The 19,474-nt window shown below is 42.3% G+C and overlaps 1 protein-coding gene across 1 annotated transcript in view; it reads left to right on the forward strand.

The window, feature by feature from the left end:
* The window catches only part of LOC120455834 (carbonic anhydrase-related protein 10), a 47,039-nt gene that overhangs the window by 18,697 nt on the left and 8,868 nt on the right, over positions 1–19,474 (forward strand). The window contains exons 3-5 of the mRNA XM_039642303.1: positions 10,687–10,737; positions 14,563–14,699; positions 14,832–15,044. Of these exons, the coding sequence (XP_039498237.1) occupies positions 10,687–10,737; positions 14,563–14,699; positions 14,832–15,044 (401 nt within the window). The remainder of the gene's footprint in view (positions 1–10,686; positions 10,738–14,562; positions 14,700–14,831; positions 15,045–19,474) is intronic.

The raw sequence follows: 19,474 nt of genomic DNA on the forward strand, positions 1-19,474 counted from the left end.
CCCAAGTACGTTTTGTAAAAATGCCAAAAATTTGCTTGAGAAAATTTCCAACTTCCGGCACGAACGAAGTCGAGATGTTATAGTATTTGTAGAAGTTTCCGTGTTTGTTTGATGAGATTCGCATGCAAAACATGTGTAAAATTGAAGCATCGACTGACCAACAAGAACTAAAAAAACAAAAAGGGTTGGGTATTTTTTCTCCCAGCTTTTCCTTTTGGCTTTTCCTTCGGCCGAGTGTGGACGTGCCAACGTCATCGTCATTGGCCACTTTGGTCAAGTCTTTTTAGTGTTTTTATTTTTTTTTTCCCCCCGATTTTTTGCCTCCTGGCCAAGATATGCTTGGCTGGTCAAATTTAATAGCAATGCGATTTGATTTCCAAGTGTCTTCAGTGCCTCTGATTCTTGGATGCTGAATCCGATTGCGAAGGCGATTCTGCTGTAAATGCACATAAAAAGTGATGACAAGACAGTCCCCAAATAAATAGAAATTAAAAGCTAAGAAATCCCCTGAACTCAAATTTGGACACTGTAGATAGCAATCATATTTTACAATTATTTTTAAATATTTCATATAGCCTTCGAGAAACCTTACTTTTACCTCAAATTTAAAACACATATTTAATTCCCACAACGTGGGAGCCAAAACTTGCAGCAACTCGTTGGTTATTTATACAGATCCCAAACCCTCTTTGTGCAAAATAACTAAGCCACAAGGTCGTGGCTTTGGCCAACACACAATCACACGCCGATGGAATGGCAAGCAAAAAATTGGCATAATTCCCTTTGGCTCGGCAACAAATCAAGAGTGTTCAAGGTGCTGTGGCCACATTAGCGCCACCTGTATGCGCTTAGATGAACTAGCAGCAGACGCTTTCCTTTTCTTCTTTCTTCCGGAAAATGCGAAATGTAATTTTCAGTGGGCTGGCTGAAAAATCAGCAGACATCGATTTCTTGGGCAGCAAACCAAACGAAGTGAAACTGAAACGAAAATAAATGCCAATGGCTCATTTATCATGGCCAACACATGTACACACAAACACACGCACACACACACACACACACACACACACAAGGGCAAATGCACACATATACAGTTGCCCCTTTAGGCCCTTGAAAATGGTAGCATACTTTGCAGCGTTTGCCGCAGGAAAAAACCTCGGAGAAAAATGTGCCGCGCGGCTAATGAAGAATGTGTGTTCTTCGACGACGCTGCGGGAAACTTTGCACCACCCACCCGACACCACCCACTGAACCACCGACACCACCCAACCACAAAAGACCACCCTTAACCCCTTTGCCGCCCTAAACCATTTAAGCACCCCGTCCCTGGCGTAATGATGATTTCGAATGAATTGCAAATGTTTGGCCAACAGTTTGTGGGTCTCCCGTTGGGAGATATTCAAGGTCCCCCTTTTTCATTCATTCCACACCCGCTGTTTATTCACATTCGGTTTTATTTTTGGTTTCTGGGTGTGAGGGATGAAAGTTAACTGCATTATGAGTGGCCCCTCAAGGTGAAAGGAAAATCCGATTGCAGTGCAAAGTGAAAATTCATTCGGAAAACATTAGCTTAAATCGAAGCGTTGGCATGTGGGTGCCTGTGTGTGAAATGTAATTTGAATACCCACACAGCAAGTGAATAATAATTTGAGTTAACCTAAAACTTGGAAAATATCATATTTTCTAATGAAATTAATATATACTTTTCACCAAAACTGTAATGTTCGACATCTAAGAGCGAAATTATGAGCTCATTTCAAATCTTGCGGATTTTCTTTGCCTTTGTGAACACTCACTTGCAAGGCGACTCTAAAGCATAGAAATGAATACACCCAGCTTGGATCCTTCAGCGGTCGAGCCCTCGAGAGTCCTTCTTCAATCTGCTTCAGTGTCTGAACCAGAGTTGAGGATAATAAAGGATAAGTACTGGTTGAGAAGATGTCCTGGAATGCTTGTTTTGCTGGGTCCGTAACATAGTTGCTTCGATCAGCATATTATGTATTTAAATGCCTTAGTTATTAGGCTCAACTAATGTATTTAAAGGTTGTAGAAGGGTGAGCCAAAATTAATTTGAGTTCCTGACATATTCAAAAAACGTGCATTTTTTTTAGCGTCATATTGTTTTTCAATTATTTTTGCAATCCATACTTACGAATTTGCTTACCCTGTAAAAATTTGAAGCCGCAACACGCTCACTGCCCATTTTAAATGGCAACAGCCGAAAAGTGAACAGCAATTGGCAGCAGCCACCAATTCAGGAGAGCCTTCACAAAATGGACACAGAAGTGCTGTGAAGGGGTTTGGGGAGGGTGTGGGTGTGGAGAAGCTGGTGGAGAAAGCAGAAGAGCAGCTAGTGAAAGTAGCAATTGGGGGCAACAATGGAGAGTGGGGAGTGCTTGAAGTTTGTGCACCCAGTTCCACTTAGACTAATTAACTGCGCCGTCACTTGGCTGCTGCTCTGCTGCCCTCCGTGTCCGTCCGTTCCGCTGTCCGCTTGTCCGTTCGTTTTTCTGTCCGTCCGTCGGAGTTTCCGGCTATCAAAAGTGCACCAGGGCAAAAATGTTGCAAAAATTCTGGTTGAGCCCAGCGCTCAGTTTCTGTTCCTGAGAATTTAGTAAGCAAAGGCGTGATTTAATACATAAATTATTAATGTTATTTAATTAAGTATTATTGTTTAAATAAAAAAAAAACTTGATTTTTTGAAGAGTTCTATAATATTAGTATTATTATCGCAGCTAGTATAGGTTAAATAAAAATATAACTACTTGTATAACTACAAAAATACTTTTATATTAATGCAAATAATTTTCTTGTAAGCTTTCCTTTTTGTCCGCCGAAATGAGAGCAATGAAACTAGAGGCTCTTCGCTAGGGTTAGCTGCTACTTTCTCCTGCTACTTTCTCCCCCCATAGATTTCGCCCGGCTGCTGCTGTGGTTATCCGGTCACTCAGCGGTGCAGCTGCAAGTGAAGCCGGAGACAGTCGAGTAACATCATTAAAAGTCCGGGAAAGTGGGGACGTTGGGAAAATGACACCAGAAATGAGCCCGCTTAACTTTTCACTGCTTGCTCTTTTGCTGGCCATTTGGCCATTTGGCACTGGCAATTTGAGTGCCTTTCCCACCTACCACTAGTTGGGGACTGCAACGTTTTTGGGGAGTAACTGCTATATCCACAGATTCGGGGCACATCTATGGATGCAGGCGCCCCCAAGTATGCAGCACAACATTTTTAGGCAGGCAGGTAGGCAGCAGCAGCAGTAGCAGCAGCAAAAGCTTCATTTTCCAGGGGATTTTCATTGTCCTTTTCCCCGTGTGGTTGTGTCTGTGTAGTTGTGTAGCTGTGTAGCTGTGTAACCCAAATGAGTAGAATGTGTAAAAGGCAACTTGACAATAATGAGTGCACCAGCAGAGTAACAGCAGCAGCAGCAGAAGCAGCAACAAACTCTTGCCGAAGTTTAAGTGCAAGAAAGGTGGGCAAAATGAGGAGGTCCTGCGGCGGCAGGATGCCAAGTTACTGCTCTCGGAAGCAAACAAGCAATGTCAGTCAGTTGTTCGGCTATTTTTGGGCACTGCGAAAATTTAGTCCGTAATTTAGGTGCTTTGAAAATGAAAAACAATTAAACATAAAACATTGAATATGCAGAAGGAAACACTTCCAAAAGCAGCTAAATATTTAATATTATTTTTTGTTTTATTTTCATTATTATCCGTATATTGAGAGTTATCTTTTCACCTCTGTTTGCCTACGAACATTTTCCTCTGTAACCAAAGGCAACAAATCAGTGTCAGTGGAAAATTTACGCTTAAGCCTGACAGTCTCGCCTTCCTTTTCTCTTTTTCTGTTTCTCTCTCTTTCTTGCTAGTGGTGAAAGCAAAACTTTTGCTAATAGTTAAGTGCAACCTTTTTTTGGCTATTCATTTTCCCTAAGCTCTTTTCCTCGTCTGAGGTGCGTTTTCGTTGGCCGCTGTTATATTTTCTGTTTGTTCTGTTTTTTTTTTACGGACGTTTGTTTTGTTTATTTGTGGGCTTAGCGAATGAGAAACTCTGGCGGAGAAGAGATCCCCAAGAGGCTAAGCCTCACCACCTGTTGCCAAATGCATGTCCCATTCCTACCGATTTCTCGCAGTTTCCCACGCAACTACAACTTTCTTCCATCAACACACACACACAAACACATACACACACCCATATGCAGAGTTACCCTCGGAAAAGCCAAGCTCACAAAAAATGCAAAGCCAAAGTGACTGTGGTTCCACTCTGCAATACTGCTTCACCCTTGGAAAACTGAGCGGAAAATGGGACTGGAAAAGTGAGGTGAAACGGGGTACGGTTACAAATGCACGTAACAGCTGAGTGCACGAAAGGCTCAGCCCAGCACGATTTATCTGAGTCGATTCCGCTTTTGATACCCTGTTTTTGAGTATCTAAAAAGACGTATAAAAAACTGCATTTAATAAAAATTATATAACGTAATCATAAAACTTATCATACAAAGGAATTTTAACTTTTTTTAATATATGTCTATAGTATATTAAAGCTATTCATTTCCTTAAATTGCTTTTACATTTATTTCTGTTGTAAAAGAACATTCTTATTTTCTTTAATTCTGGCAAATACTTTACAAATGGCATTAGATATTTTGATTTCTCTTTAAGGGTATTTCCCAAGTCGTTCATTTGAAAGCAAACATTTTTTGGCCAAAGTTCCTTTCGTGTTCGGTTATTGTTACTATTGCCGTTGTCTTCGCTGGTGACTTTTTGACTTGCTGGCGCGCCTATTGGCAGTTTGAGTAGTGACAAAAGCAAAAAGAGGCAGCAAAAGTGGCGAAAACAACGGGTAACGAAATGAGCTCACAAAGTTTTCGCTTTTTTTCGTCTAGTTTTCTGTCTTTTTTTTGTTTTTTGACAGGTGTTTTGCGTGCCATTTGTTTTCGACACACACACACATTCAAAAGGTGCAAGTGTCACTTGGAAGCGGAAAAAAAGACAAAACAGACATTTCATGAAGCCCAGGAAAAGATACAAAAAAAGGAGATGAATTCTGATTTGTTTTCTTTGGTGCGGATGCGTTTTCTCATCCAAGCGTTTGTTCTAGTTTCTACAAATTTTCCAAAAAAAAGGAATTCAACGGCTTGACACAATGTTTTTAAGCATGCTGAAGTTTATTATGTAAATTTAATTGTAAAGCTTGTAAAGAAAACAGTTGAAGACTATTTGAAAGGCGCAATGTTTAAATGAATCATTTTCGCTCCCCTTTCCACAATTTCTTGAAGCAATTAAGCTAGTTCTTTACCATGGAAAAACGGCCGCTATAGCGTCCGATTGATGTTTGATTATGGCCGCACCCCTCATACACCACATACCAACCCAAAGGCTCCAACACCCCAACACCCCAACACCCCAACACCCCACCACCCCAACGAAAATCCACCCCTCGCATTGTGCAAATGCACTTAAAGCGCGAATGGAAATCGACAAAGCAAAAAACAGACGAACAACGTTGACTGGCCGCATAAAATTTTAGTACTGTGTACGTAATTGAAATGGCATTTACCATTAGCCTGGCGAAGGGCAATGGGAGTGGTAGCCGAGGAGGGGGGGTCAAAGGTTACGGGGGCGTAGCAAGGCGTGGCAGCGGACAGGATATGGACAAACGGACGCGAGCACACGGACACACACAAAAGCTAAAAACCCAGTCGACAAAACTTAATAAAAATCAAAGAACTAGGTGTGGCTCTGTTACGCGAGGCCAACATGGGTGGTGGGCTGTGTGTCCAAAAGGGGTGTTAAGTGAGTGGCGGGGGTGGTGGTGGCGGCAAATGGAAATGGTTACTTGAGCTACCCAACAAGGCAAGCCGAACCAAAGTGAACGGAACTAAAAAATGAAATCGTAGCGATAGAAATTAAAAGCCAAAGCTGGACACAAAAACAGAGGCGTGTAAGCTCGCTTGTGGGAGGGGCATAAAAAGTGGGTGGGGCTGGGTGGTCGCCTGACGAGCGAACGACATTGATTGAAAGCTTTCACTTGCTTGCGCTTTTAAAAACGGAACCACCATGTTCCATGTTCCTTCAGATCTCTCACTCTCTCTCTCTCACCCATTTTTCACCATATCCTTCGATTTTTTGCTCCTGATTTCAGTGAACACGCCTTGGGCTATTTGCATATTACTATTCTACTCCTGTCCTCCTCTTTACCTTGGTTCATAAAAATCAAATGAATTAGAAGCGGTGGGCGGGGTAGCAAAGTGTGCGGATGTCAGTACATTTGGTACAATCAATTAAAATACAAATGAACTATTCCTTTTAAATATTCAAAGAAATTAATACAAATACCTGAATCGTTACATCTTGATCTGCATTATGTATCAATTTACTTTTGTAACTTACAAAATTACACAAATTGTTTTAAAAAGTTAACAGTGCGTATACGTGATATCTTTATAATTGTTTTCGGCAACGGTACGTATACTTAACATATTGCGGAGCATATAAAATAGTTCCCTAGAACAAATTAGCACTTTCGTAAATTATTCACACGTATCACAGCCCCACGTAAACATGTGGGTAATTTACAAAAATCTCGCCGCCTTGTACATGTTCATTATGGCACTCGTCATTTAATTCCATTTTGTTAGCATATCCTTTTTGGTCCAATCTGTTGTGTTGACACTTGTTTTTTGGGCTGTTCTGTGGTTCGGCGGGAAATTTGCATATGTCTCAAAAACTGGGAGTGCTACATATATTATGATAGTGATAGATATAATCAAGTTGGGCAAACATCAACAAAATATTAAGTTACCCGCGGCCAGAGTTTTGCACGCTGATGTCCCGATGTCTCGATGTCTGATGTCCTGATATGCTCGTGTCCCTCACACATGCCGTGCATACATACTTATATCCTTTCGCTTACAACTACAACAATGACAAATGTGCTTCTGCTCCTGACAACAACAATAGCAACAAGAACAACAGAAACAACAAAAACAATCAGCTAAAATGGCAAAAAGGCAAAAAAGCCGCGACAGCGTGACTAAAATGCGCACGTCAATCCTTTTCCCTCCCATATTTTTTCCTCCACACTCCCCTCACCCATTACCACACCCCTTTGTCCTTTTACCATTTTTGTTGTTATTGTTTAACATTTTGTTGTTCTTGTTGTTGTTGTTGTTGTTGATTTGGGCGCGCCAGAAGTCGGCTATGTTTACGTGCTTTTTAAATAGACAAGCGACTACGACGACAGCAAACAAATAGAAAATAGCTCAAAAAAAAAGAAAAGCAAGCGGGTCCCACGAAAAGCGAACACAAAGCAAAGAAAACAGATGGAAAAAATGGAGCCGGAAAATAGGGATATATTACATGCATCGAAGTTCTTAAAACTCTTTAAAGCGACCGACAATTTACAAGCAAAAAAAAAAGACGTAATGGTTTTTAGGAAGCACTTAAGACAAATTATAGCATCTAAACTTACAAACCATATACAAATTTCAATCAAAATTAGTTGGAAATTAAAGGTTTTCCATCATTTAGAGCTGAGTTCTCATTAATAAGTTCTCATTAATAAGAGGCCATTACAAAGGCTATGGCTTTTCTAGCCAGACTTTAAGTACCAAAAAAAAATGCCACATGGATTGGTAATACATTGATTATAAAAGTAATACATTTGAAAATACAACTATTTAGGTTGAGGTATTTATCACCTAAATTCCAACTGTCTAGAGTTCCAGTAGAAGCAGCAGTGAATTCTGCTGACGGGAAAGTCAAACCATTTTGAGCGAAACTAAAGTGTTGCCATTAATTTCCAGCAGGAAACCCAATACAAAACACAAAGTACGAAGTACGAAGTACGAAGCTGAAATTGAAATTGAAAACGTCGCAAAGGAAGCCCAAGGAGATGGCTGCTGACAATTAGCACGCATTGGCCATAACAATAAACGGCAAACAACAATTAGCAGCAACTATTTTCGCTTATTGGCCCTAAACTAGACGAGGTCCTGCTGTTCGGTGCGGGGGAAAATGACAAGGGGGGTGACCCAGACGGGCCAGCAGACAGAAAGTTGTCAACGGCAACAGAAATGATAAGAAAATTTCATTTGTAATTAATACTAAAAGGCGCGACGGCGAAAACGGGGAGAGCAAATTTTAGGCGGGGCGGAAAATAGCAGGCAGCCACAAAAGCGACAACCACAAGCCGACAAACGAGCGTTGAGGGGGGGATGGCGGGGGCGTTCAGACGACAATGCTGCCATGACATTGCCTGCACTGAGAGAATAGTGCGAACTAAAATAAATGTAACTTTAATTGATGTCTAGAAGTTACTGAAAACAGTAAGGTGATTAGTTAAAGAAAATTAAACACATCCGACATAAAAAGTTTAAGTAAAGCTAAGAATATTATAGTCTGCAATAATTTGAGCTTTTTAAACTAAAGACTTTTTCTTGCTGTGCATCCTGAACTGGCGACTTTTTGGTCTGCTCTCTCGCTTTGTCACTCGCTGTTGCTTTGTGCAGCCATAAAAATTTGTTCAACATTTTGTTGCCTTTTATGATTGCGAATGCGAGACGTAGGAGGAATGGCAGAAGGCCAAGAAGAAGCCAACACAAGGATCAGGTGTAAAAGGGGGCGGGGGGAGTGGCAGCGTGCAGCCAGGTGAAAATTTATAAATAGAATTCAATGAACAAACAAAAACCGACGAAGGGCAGGAGAACTAGCAAATTGAATAGAAATTATTTGAGATGTTTTCTCTTATTTTTTTGTGTACATTTGAGAGAATTAAAAAAAAACATCTAGAGCTTAATGGGATATTCGAGATAAGGTGATTAAATAAACTTAGCTCTGGCGGTGCTTATAATCATGTAAAATCACTTAAATAATATTTTTTATTATTATTATTTTGATTATTTATATTAAGGTGATCTACATTGTAGCTGTGCAGTTTAATAGTTTCCTATGCTGCAATCAAATGAAATAAATCCTCAAGTGCACTGCAAAACTTTTAAATGGGACAAGGGAATTCCATGAATCGCAGCGAGCAACATTCAGTCAAAGCCACAAATTGTCGACAGCGGGTTAACACGCCCCCCTCCCCATTTTCCTTGAACCCCTACAGCTGCCAAAGGGTTAAGAGCTGAGTGTGGGCGACTGCAATGACGCTGAGCATTTAGAAATCCATTAATTTCAATCATTGCCCATGACTTTGCATTATTATTATTATTATTGTTATTACTCTCGTTGATGTTGCTCTTGTCGTTGCCTTTTACTTTTTACTTTTCGCCTTTCCCTCGTCACAAATTTACAAGGTTTTTTTTTTTTAGTCTCGACTTTTTGCGCTTTTTATCAAGTATTTCAAAGGGGTGAAACAAAAAGCAGAGAAGTCTGGGTTGTTGTGACCCAGAGTTTGGTTTGGCGAAATAGTTAAATAGTTAATTATAGAAAGAAAATTCGCTGGAAAGTTTAGATGTTAGTTCATATTTTTGCCATGATATATATATAGATATATTATTGAGAATTTTGTCCTTTAATTTGTAAGAATCAGTTTTTACGATAACATTGCCCCAGAGATTCCCCAGTAAATATACCCTAGTTTACCTAATAACACACTCTGCAAACCTTCACAAGAATATCTGGAGAGGAACTTGAGTTCGTTGAGGTTTTGCGCCGTGTCTGAGGAACTCTTTGCCGGAAACTACAGTGCATTTCGCACTGCACTTTGTGGGGAAGCCCCAAGGGTGGGGGGTGCGGTGATCAGGGCGCTGGTAACGCGTTTTAATGACTCAACATTTCTTGACTTTGATTCGAGTCGCGGAAGGAAAGAATGAGTGCAGGTTGCTGGTCGAAAAGAGGGGTTGGTTGCTTCTGGCCAAAAGGCATTGGCCCGCTTTTTTGTCGGCTGTCAAAATAACAAAGTGCTTCAGCTGCATTCCCCTCGCCACGCCAGTGAAAAATGTGAGGTAGAGCAAAAAAATAAAACAAAAAAGGGCCAAAAGGCAAAAAGTGTCGATGAATGTTAAAGTTAACAAGTGACGGAAGTGAATTTACGGGGCGAGCAAAAAGAGCAAAGCAGCCGCCAAACAAAAACGAGCCAACGAACCGGCGAACAAAAAAGCGAAAACCAACTCGAACACGAAAAAATTAAAAGGCAAGTAAGCAAAAATCATTTTCACAAAGTGCAGGACACGAAGGACCTGCCAAAAAAAGCTCAGGACCAAACTGTTGATGCTCTATCATTATTACAGCCAAACTGCAGTAAAAACAACAAAATAAGATTTTATTAATCTTAAATGTAATTATCAATAAAATAATTAATTAAATAATCCATTGATCCGTTATAATGGCATGAACTAAAATTATATAAGCGAAATGTGGATAATGATGGAGGTAAAAAATCAATGAATTTATACAGGGTATAAGGTAAAATTGCAAATACAGGAAAAAATCTATTTGAAAGTTGGCCGTATACGAGACATTTAAATGTGAAATCCCCTGAAATCTTTGTGACATTTTCACTGCTTGCATTTAAGCACATGAATGTGCGCTTTCCCAACCGAAAAACATTATAAGGTATTAAAGCTCGGCATATATATTGACCCAATCAGATCTTTGACATTTTCGCGGCTTATATTCCATCTACCCAAAAATCGAAATCTGATATCTGATGCACTTTCCCTCTTCGATGCCGTCTCTTTGCAGTTCTGCTCGCCGTCAGCTGGGAGGATTGGTGGACATACGATGGCATCTCAGGTAAGCTTTTCCGCCTGATCCGGCCCCGCCCACTTTTCAACGCCTCCGCTTAAGTTTCATAAATACCAACAACAAAGTAAATTTTAATCAAAGCTCAACAATAACCACGGACGGAAGCGGAAAGTAAAATTTCAGCCAACGAGCAGCACGCGTCGCTCCAGCAACAAAGTTGGTTGGGCCGGGGGAAGGGGGTTGGTGGAAAATTCAGTGGAGTGAGGGGTTTATTTTTCACCTGCTCGAGGGTCGCGGAAAAGCCAGGGCGATTGCCATTTGTTGTTGCTGTTGCTGCTGGTGTAAAACGATTTTCTCAGCGACTGAAGCTGCACGCGTGAAATGCATGGAAAAAGTGCCAAAGGAAAATGGCTCGGGAGGATGGGATGGGTTGGGAAAACGAGAAACGGAAAACGGGAAATGGGAAATGGGTGGGAAAAGGGCAGAGACGAAGCCGATTTGCAGCTGTCAAATGGAAAGGCAGACAAAGTATTCAAAGAACCCTGGCGGAGAAAGAGAGTGAACTTTTCTATTTTTTTTTTTTTTTCCAAGCACCATTGTCTGGCGTTGAAACGTGATAAGCAGGCGCACAGACGAGGAAAGAGAGGGAGTTAGTAGTGAGCGAAAGAGAGGGCAATATCCACAGCAGAAGGAGTTGGGAAATGGGAGCTGCGAAATGGAAAACAGTTCGCCATGTGTCACTAGTGGCGGCGAAATCGGGGCAAAGGTCCATGGAGATTATGTCCAGACAGGACGGCAGACAGCCGATAAGCGTTGCTCCGTCTCACTCACTCCCTCACTCTCTCACTCCCAGTCACGCCCACCGTCTCTGGCGCCCTTGCTGCATTCCGCCTTCGGTGGCAGCATCTTTCTTAATCTTATTAGAGACACAACGGCGACGCCATTTGCACAAGACAAATGCATAAATAAGTTCAAGTGCTTTGAATTTTGAATTGAATTCGGCGAGCGGGGAAAAAAAATAAATGGAGAGCGCAAGTGCAAGATAGATCGCACAAAAATCAAACTTAAAGTCGAAGAAAACCGAGCAGGAGAAAAAAGAAATGCTGAATTTTAAAACTAGAAGAATGAAATATCATGTACCTGCCTTTAAAGATGCATTTTAAATATTTTGCATAGACTATGGCCTAAGTCGATCTGTATTAAACATCAAATACGTAATGATTTCTCGCCGTGTAAGAGCTTGAAAGCAGGGGTATCTTGTAACACGTGTTGTCAACAAATTGCAACCGAAATCCGAGGCGAACTTTGTGTCTCTTTTGGCATAAATAAATTTACATAAGCATTGCATGCATGTCGGCTGAAGGACTTCAAATCCCTCGTCAGGGGAGCACCACTGAGTGTGGCTCAATGGGCTTGGGTTTGGGTAAGAGGAGCCATGGAATTGGCAAAAGGTTGCCCCGAAAAGACGGCTTAGCCTCAGCTGCAGTTGCAGCTGCAACGTGCCACTTGTTTAACGTGATTTGCACTCCCAACGAGCCAAATAAAGGCGGCCAAACGGAATGAAACGAAGCGTGCTTCATGCCACAGCCTTTTGCTTCTGCCACCGCCCCCACCCCCTCAAAAACCCAACCACCATCGAGCTATTTGGCTTGAAGAAATAAGTGGAAAAAAACCCCACCACCTGCACTGCTAGAAAAGCAACCACCAACCCCCCCAGTGGGGCAACAGATCCCGGATCCAGTCAGCCAAGCCACTAATGTTGTTAATGGCTGCTAAAATCGTTTGGCAATTGCCTTATTGACTCGACTCCAGACCGCAATTTAATAGACTCGAGACTGCAACATCCTTCGCGGCGTTATCTACAGTCTTCAACTTGTATCCTGCGATTTTACTTATCCTTCTCAGCGCAATGCTCTGGTGATGAGCACGTGACACGAGTGCAAAGTCCTTAATTTCTCATTGTTTTAGTGGAGGTGATAGTGCATAGACATACAACTATTTTCGGACGAAAATACTGACATTTTACCGAAAAATGTATATATTGGAAAGCTTACAATAGAAACTTCATAATATTAAAACCATTGTTAAATCTATAAATAATTAAATTAAAAGCTTGTGCTTATAATTTAGCTACACCCATGAAAATGTTAGTTCTGCAACTAAGTGAAATTGTTCCGCTGTAATTTCAACTTATCTCTTTAAGCGAATCGGAAAAAAAGGAAAACTATAAGATCGCCACGCTCTAGAGAGTTAATTGCCTAACCCATTTAACGTCCGTTGCATCTCCAGTTTTTCATCAGGTTACGTCTTCCACTCGTGGGATTATTATTTTCGCCCCGTTCCTCATCCTTTATTTTCATCCGCTCTTATTTTTCTCCCTTCGCTTTTCTTTTTGGCTAATGCGATGGCGTCGTTGAGGTCAACAATCGCTTAAACGCGAGTACGTGGCATATCTATGATTGAAGCTCCTGATTGCGGCCTCGCAGCGAACGTGTTGATTCCCATGGAATCCCTCTTTTCACGCCACCCCTGCCATCCAGCCAGTTAGCCAGACGTACGTACTACGTGTCGTATACGCAATGCGACTGCAGGCGAAGCATTTTTATGGATACGTCAGAGAATGGAGAGAATGCAAGAGCCCAGGAGGGGAGGAGGAGGAGCAGCAGGAGCAGGAGGTGTGGTGGGGGAAAACTTTCGGAATGTGTGCCATAAATGGGATTACAAGTGGCTGGAACGGAACGGACTCGAATGGAACGGACTCCTAGAAGAGATTTTAATAATTGGCTGATCCTTGAGCAAGCAAGCAAAAAACATGGGAAATAAAAGGATAAGCGTGGAATATAAATAAAAACCATAAACTCAATTAAGGCGCTGCTGCAGTAGCTTCACGGTATCAAATAAAATGAAACACCTGGCAGTAGGTGATATTTAACAACATAGATTAACACTTGTTACTTGTTGTTCAAGTGAAATACCAAAGAAACAGTAAAATGCATAAGAGAACATCAAATAACTAGAATTTAGAATTTGCTAGAGTTTAGAACCACAGACTTCGACTTCGACTTCGACTCGATTCGTTTCGTTTTGTTTCGAGGAAGATTTACGTATTCACATTTACAGCCAGAACTGAAAATGAAACACTTTCAATTGCTGAAAATACAAGGACCATAGATTATATCAACTCAACTCAACAATAGCAACAAACTGACTTGCCCTGTGTGCTGGGCAATAAAAAAGCTGGCCTATTGTTTTTTCGGATTCAGCTCGGCTTGATTTCATATTGCCATAAATTAAGCTGCCAGATAAAGTTGGTCAAAGCCCGGAGCAAGTGAGATAGCAGCACACGGGCGAGAGAGACGCCAGATAAAGCTGCAATTTTACTGTTACAGTGGGTGGGGTGGTGGGGGGTTATAAAAATGGGGCTGTGATTGGGGGGGTGTAGGAAAACTAAGTAAACCGCACGAAATTAAACAAGTCAGGGGGACTTTTTGGGGAGCAGGGCTAGCTGGCTTAGTTGTGTGGCCAGAATCAAACAGACGCAGAACCAACAATAAAAAAAAAAAGGAAATAAATGAACAAAAACCAAAACAGACGCAGAGGCCAACACCTATGCAGATGCAGACAAATATTGTAATGGCCTCTGGCCCCCATGACTTTTTGCCACCCAACCCCATTTTGCCATTATGCAATTTGTGGCAGGTTTTTGCAGCACAGCCCACAATTGTGGTCGGCAAGGCAACTTTGGAAGCAGTTTGAGGCGCACTGGGTTCATAAATCTCCTTGCCACCACCAACCACCAGCAGCAGCCATTTTTGGGGCATGAATCGATTGGAGGGACACTGTCCAATAAAGCATACTCACTCTTCGTTTTAGGACCTGCCTTTTGGGGCCTCATCAATCCGGAGTGGTCGCTGTGCAACAAGGGTCGTCGCCAGTCGCCGGTCAATCTGGAGCCCCAACGCCTGCTATTTGATCCCAACTTGAGGCCCATGCACATAGACAAGCACAGGGTGAGTTCTAAATGTACTCTGGGGCACAGAGAATGTTCACTTTTAGGAATATATATGTATACTAAGTAGCTAAAAATATATAATAATATAATACTTTTTATAAACTTTATTTATATTAACTTCCTTCTGCAGATATCCGGACTGATCACTAATACGGGTCACAGCGTCATCTTCACGGCCGGCAATGATACGGTGGCCAACTACGACGGCATGCAGACGCCGGTGAACATCTCGGGCGGACCGCTGTCGTACCGCTACCGCTTCCATGAGATCCACATGCACTACGGCCTGAACGACCAATTTGGATCGGAGCACAGCGTCGAGGGCTACACGTTCCCGGCGGAGGTGAGTTATATACTACTGTACTATACTATATCCATAGCCATGCTGCCTACTTTCCACTGGTGTCACTCTCAATTTCCGGCGCCAGGGTGAGGCCTAAATTTGGCATGGGACACTTTGACACTTGCTGGGACTCAAGGCGTCCCATGGATTCTATTTCGGTTCTTTTGCCTGTCAACAGATTTCCCTCTTTAACAATTCAATTGTGTCTGTTTCTGCTGCTGCTTCTGCTGCTGCCTCTTGTCTTCCCTCGAAAAAGGCAATGGAATGCCAGGGAGTTGGGGATGTTGGGGAGTTTTTCAACTTTTCCTGCGTCATTTCATTGCCAGGCTGGCGCCACTGGCTGTAAACTTGTTAGCCCGCCCGCTCAAATATTTACACAGATAAACGAGCGGAAGTGTATTTGATCAGCATTTAATGCAGCAAATGTCGATTTGTCGCTGACAAAAAAACAAAAAAAAAATCTCACAAAAAAAAAGAACATAAGAGTGGGAGGTATAAAATAAATAACAAAGTCAAAGAAGCCAAGAACTCGGCGTCTTTGTCTGCCGTTCACGACGTTATCATCAACGCGGTTCAACATGTTGGAAACTCGCCCCACTTGTCTGCCGCTCTGATTTGAAGCGCCAGCCTCACGCTTTTCACCGCTTTTTCCCGCGAACGCGTCATTCACACTTTTGCAATACGGAATTTCCATCAAATCAACTTAGCTTAGCTCAGGTTACCTATTTGTTTAACAAGAAATGTGGCTTGATTTTGCAGCGTATAAATATTTTTTAAGTAATATTATATAATCGTCAAGCACACACATTTAAGATGTGGCAAAGAATCAGAAATATTTGAAAGTCAAGGAGAGTGAATGATTTGCATAAGCGCGTTTCGCCTGGCTTTTCACAGCCTGCCGCTGATGGCTGATGATTTTGTATTGTTTTATTTGTACATTGTTTTCGGCAAGCAGGCGGGACATATTTATGTGTCATGTGGCAGGCGTTGTTGCGACTCGCAGACACCTTGTCTGTGTTTTGAGCACCCCCTCCTCCCTCAGATCCTTTTCCCACACACTTTTCCCCCAACTCCATGCATTTTCCGGAATATACACATGCGTGCGTTCGCCCTTCTTGTTTTGCTGTTTGTCAAATATGATTTAACCTCTCGGCGACCGTGTTTTGTTGTTTTGTTCATTTTGATGTCAAGTTCACACACAGGCTTGCTTCACTTGATTTGCGAGCACGTTATTAAAAATATGTAAATACCCGCGACATTCAACAAAGGATTTCTATTTGCCACCGCCGTCGTCTTCACTCGCTTCTTAGCTGGTTATTTATGGCCCCAGATTTATAACTGAGTGTTGTCCCATTGACTCAATGACTCAATGACTTGTGGAGTATGTGGGCGGAATCCGTAATCTCTGACAAATTTCACTGCCCAGATGTTCATTAATTAAAACACATTTCTTCTGGTGGAGCAGCTGGACCAGCTGTTGCTGTTACAAATTGGTTATTGTCTATGGTTAATGAACCCATAACTTTTATTTGACCTCCGAGTGGGGGAAGAATAACTACATTGTGCGATTTATTTGCCCAACCACTTTGTTTACTGTCGTAATAGCTTGATTCAATTTACAACTAGCTATGATATCAGTGGCTTACACTTACACCACTTCAAATTAAGAAACAGTACTTACATGTGCTAAAATCTAATGTTAGGATATTAAGCAAAAAGTCCATTGAGTTACTAATCGCTATAATTTGTAAATATTAGCTCGTCGCGAAATCACGAACGCTTCTTGGCGCTTTTTTAAGAACCTCTCTGCTGGCAAAGAGTCCTTCGCTTCCTTCTGATCCTTGGCCACTTGACTTGACTTGACTTGACTTGAGTTGAGTTGAGTGGAGTTGGGTTGAGTCGGGTTGCGTTGCGATTTCCTGAGTGATGTGCGACACAGTTTTCATTTTCATTTTTGCAGTTCCATTCCCATTTCCATTTGCCGTTTCTCAGTCGTGCGGCGCTTTTGTCTGCTTTATCGCTCGATTTTCCCACAGATTTTCCCTTTCGCTGCGAGGCAATCAAAAAAGCGAGCCGCAGCTGCCACAACAAACTGCAGTCCGTCGACTGCAGACGACAAACGAATAACGTTATAAATCTGTTGCATGTCAGCAGTTGGTAACAACCTTTAACCCCCCTCACGGCCGACTTTTGACTTCTGACTTTTGACTTCTGACTTCGACTACCAACTGTCAACGAGTACCAATGTCAGTGTAAATTAATTTGAATTTCGCCCCCGGGATGGAAGTCGTTCCACTTTCGCTATTGACACAGCACGCCCTGCATTTCGCCTAAATTACTTCGCCTGCCAAGGAATCGCAGACTCCAATTTCCCCGCCTCGGGATCCTGGGAATTCGACAACTCGACAATTTGACAATTCGCCGCTCAACGGCCCACAAATTGTTCTCTCGTATAAACAATCGGGTGATTAAAACGCAGTCTGCCAGTCTGCCAGCTTGATTTAAGCCCAAAGTGACAAACAATTGCCAAACTGAAATGTTAGCTTCAAATGGAGACGATGCGAAGCCACTTGAAAGTATTTTTAAAAGACAGAAAAAGAAATCTTAAAATAAACTATCAATAAGGATGGCTGCCTTCAGTGGAAAATCAAGAATTTAAACTATGGTATAAATATTTACTTTAAATAAATATTTACTATTAATAGCTATTTTAGTTTAATACGTTTTTTGATGCAGTCCAAAATTGCGCCCAAAAATACACTCTCGAATATTGTGGGCACCATTTGGCAAAGTGGCTCAATTAAATCAGTTTACCAGTGCCCAGATTCCAGTTCCCAGTGCCCAGTTCCCAGTTCTCCGGAAGCCGACAGTCTCCGGCCAATGCAAGGTATTTTCCGGCCGTAACGAAAGCCGCCCTAATGGGCCCCGCCTCGGAATTTGATCTGCCTTAATGAATTCGTAATTGGCAATTTTAATTAATCCCCATGAAATCCGCACAAGATTGCAGCCGTGTCTTGGATTTCGGTAGCCCGTTGTCATTGGATGCCAGTGGCGTACACCTGAAGGGTGTGCCAAAACGATGGTGGTGATTGGGTGATGCGGGGGGATAGGAGGATAGGAGGGGGTGTAGTTTTCCGACGGTGGGTGGGGATTTCCCGAAAGTGGGCACCAGATATGCGATATTTCTATTTGCAATGCACAGTTGCCTGGTTTTGATTTGTTTTGCGCCGCGGTAATTTAGCACTTGTCTTGTGGCTAAAATTTAATCACCAGGGGGTTTTCGGGTTTTTGGTGGGTGGGGCGGTTCTGATTTAGCGATGGTCGCGTGAGGCCAGCAAATTTGTAGCCAAAAACTATCGGCGTGTAGATAATTTGGTTTCGTGATTTGGCATCAAATTTTTACTGCACTCTGCGGACGATTTGCTGCCATCCGGCGGCAGTCACGTGCTCATCGGCGGCAGGCGAACTGATCTAATGGATTGTGATGCGTTCCCCCATTAACCCACTGTGGTCGGTCGGCTTGAAGCGCCAGCCCTCTTAACCCCTCACTGACCCCCCACTGACTGCGGTTGCGAAACCACGGGCAACACAACCCAAACGACCAACAACCGGCAATGGCTTAACCATTAATTTACGCGCTAACCATGAAGTACTTAAATATACAAATGTATCTGTATCTGTTTCTGTATCTGCATCTGTAGCTCTATCTGTGTGCCTGAGTGACTGAGCACGAACGAACGCCAAAATATTTGCTGCTAATGAGGTCGTGCTGTAATTTTAGCAGTCTACCAAACTCCCCCAGTCCAACCCCGGAAAATGTCGTAGTACAAGCCCTTTTTGGAAAATCCGTTTAAAGGATAACCAAGTCGGCGAGCAGGCAGCGATTAAAGCACGTTTTTTGCCACCTTTTAAAACACGCTACTACATAAGTCGTTAATGGGGGACTGAGTGGATTTTCAGCGGGCGGGTAATGAGTTCGGTGAAGTTCTTGATTGGATTATGATGCCGGGTAAGTCAGGTGCCCAGACGGCGCTTAAAGCGGCTGGCTAAGAGGACTTGGCTAACTCGACTATAAGTTACTTATAAGGCGGTGGATTAAAGCTCGATTATGGTAAAAATTCTGTGTTTTGCATAGGCTTTTCACCCAAAGCATGGCTAAGAACAGCAAAAAGAATGATGGATTTTGGCAGTTCATGCCGAAAGCTATAACTTTTTAAAGGATTTGGGAAAATTAAAAGAATAAAATGTAAAAGAATCTACTAGATGTGTTAGTACATTACTCGTGTGTTTTGAAATTAGCATGGCTTTTCCACAGCCATCTTTTCCGGCCATCTCAAGTACTCCTGTTATCCTGCAGGACCACCTTTGCACTCTCAGCATTTCCATTTGGTCGCGCTTTCAGCGCCAGCAAATCGCGTTGGCCGGCTCAT

The sequence above is a fragment of the Drosophila santomea genome, chromosome X (assembly GCF_016746245.2).
Source record: "Drosophila santomea strain STO CAGO 1482 chromosome X, Prin_Dsan_1.1, whole genome shotgun sequence".
NCBI classification, from domain to species: domain Eukaryota; kingdom Metazoa; phylum Arthropoda; class Insecta; order Diptera; family Drosophilidae; genus Drosophila; species Drosophila santomea.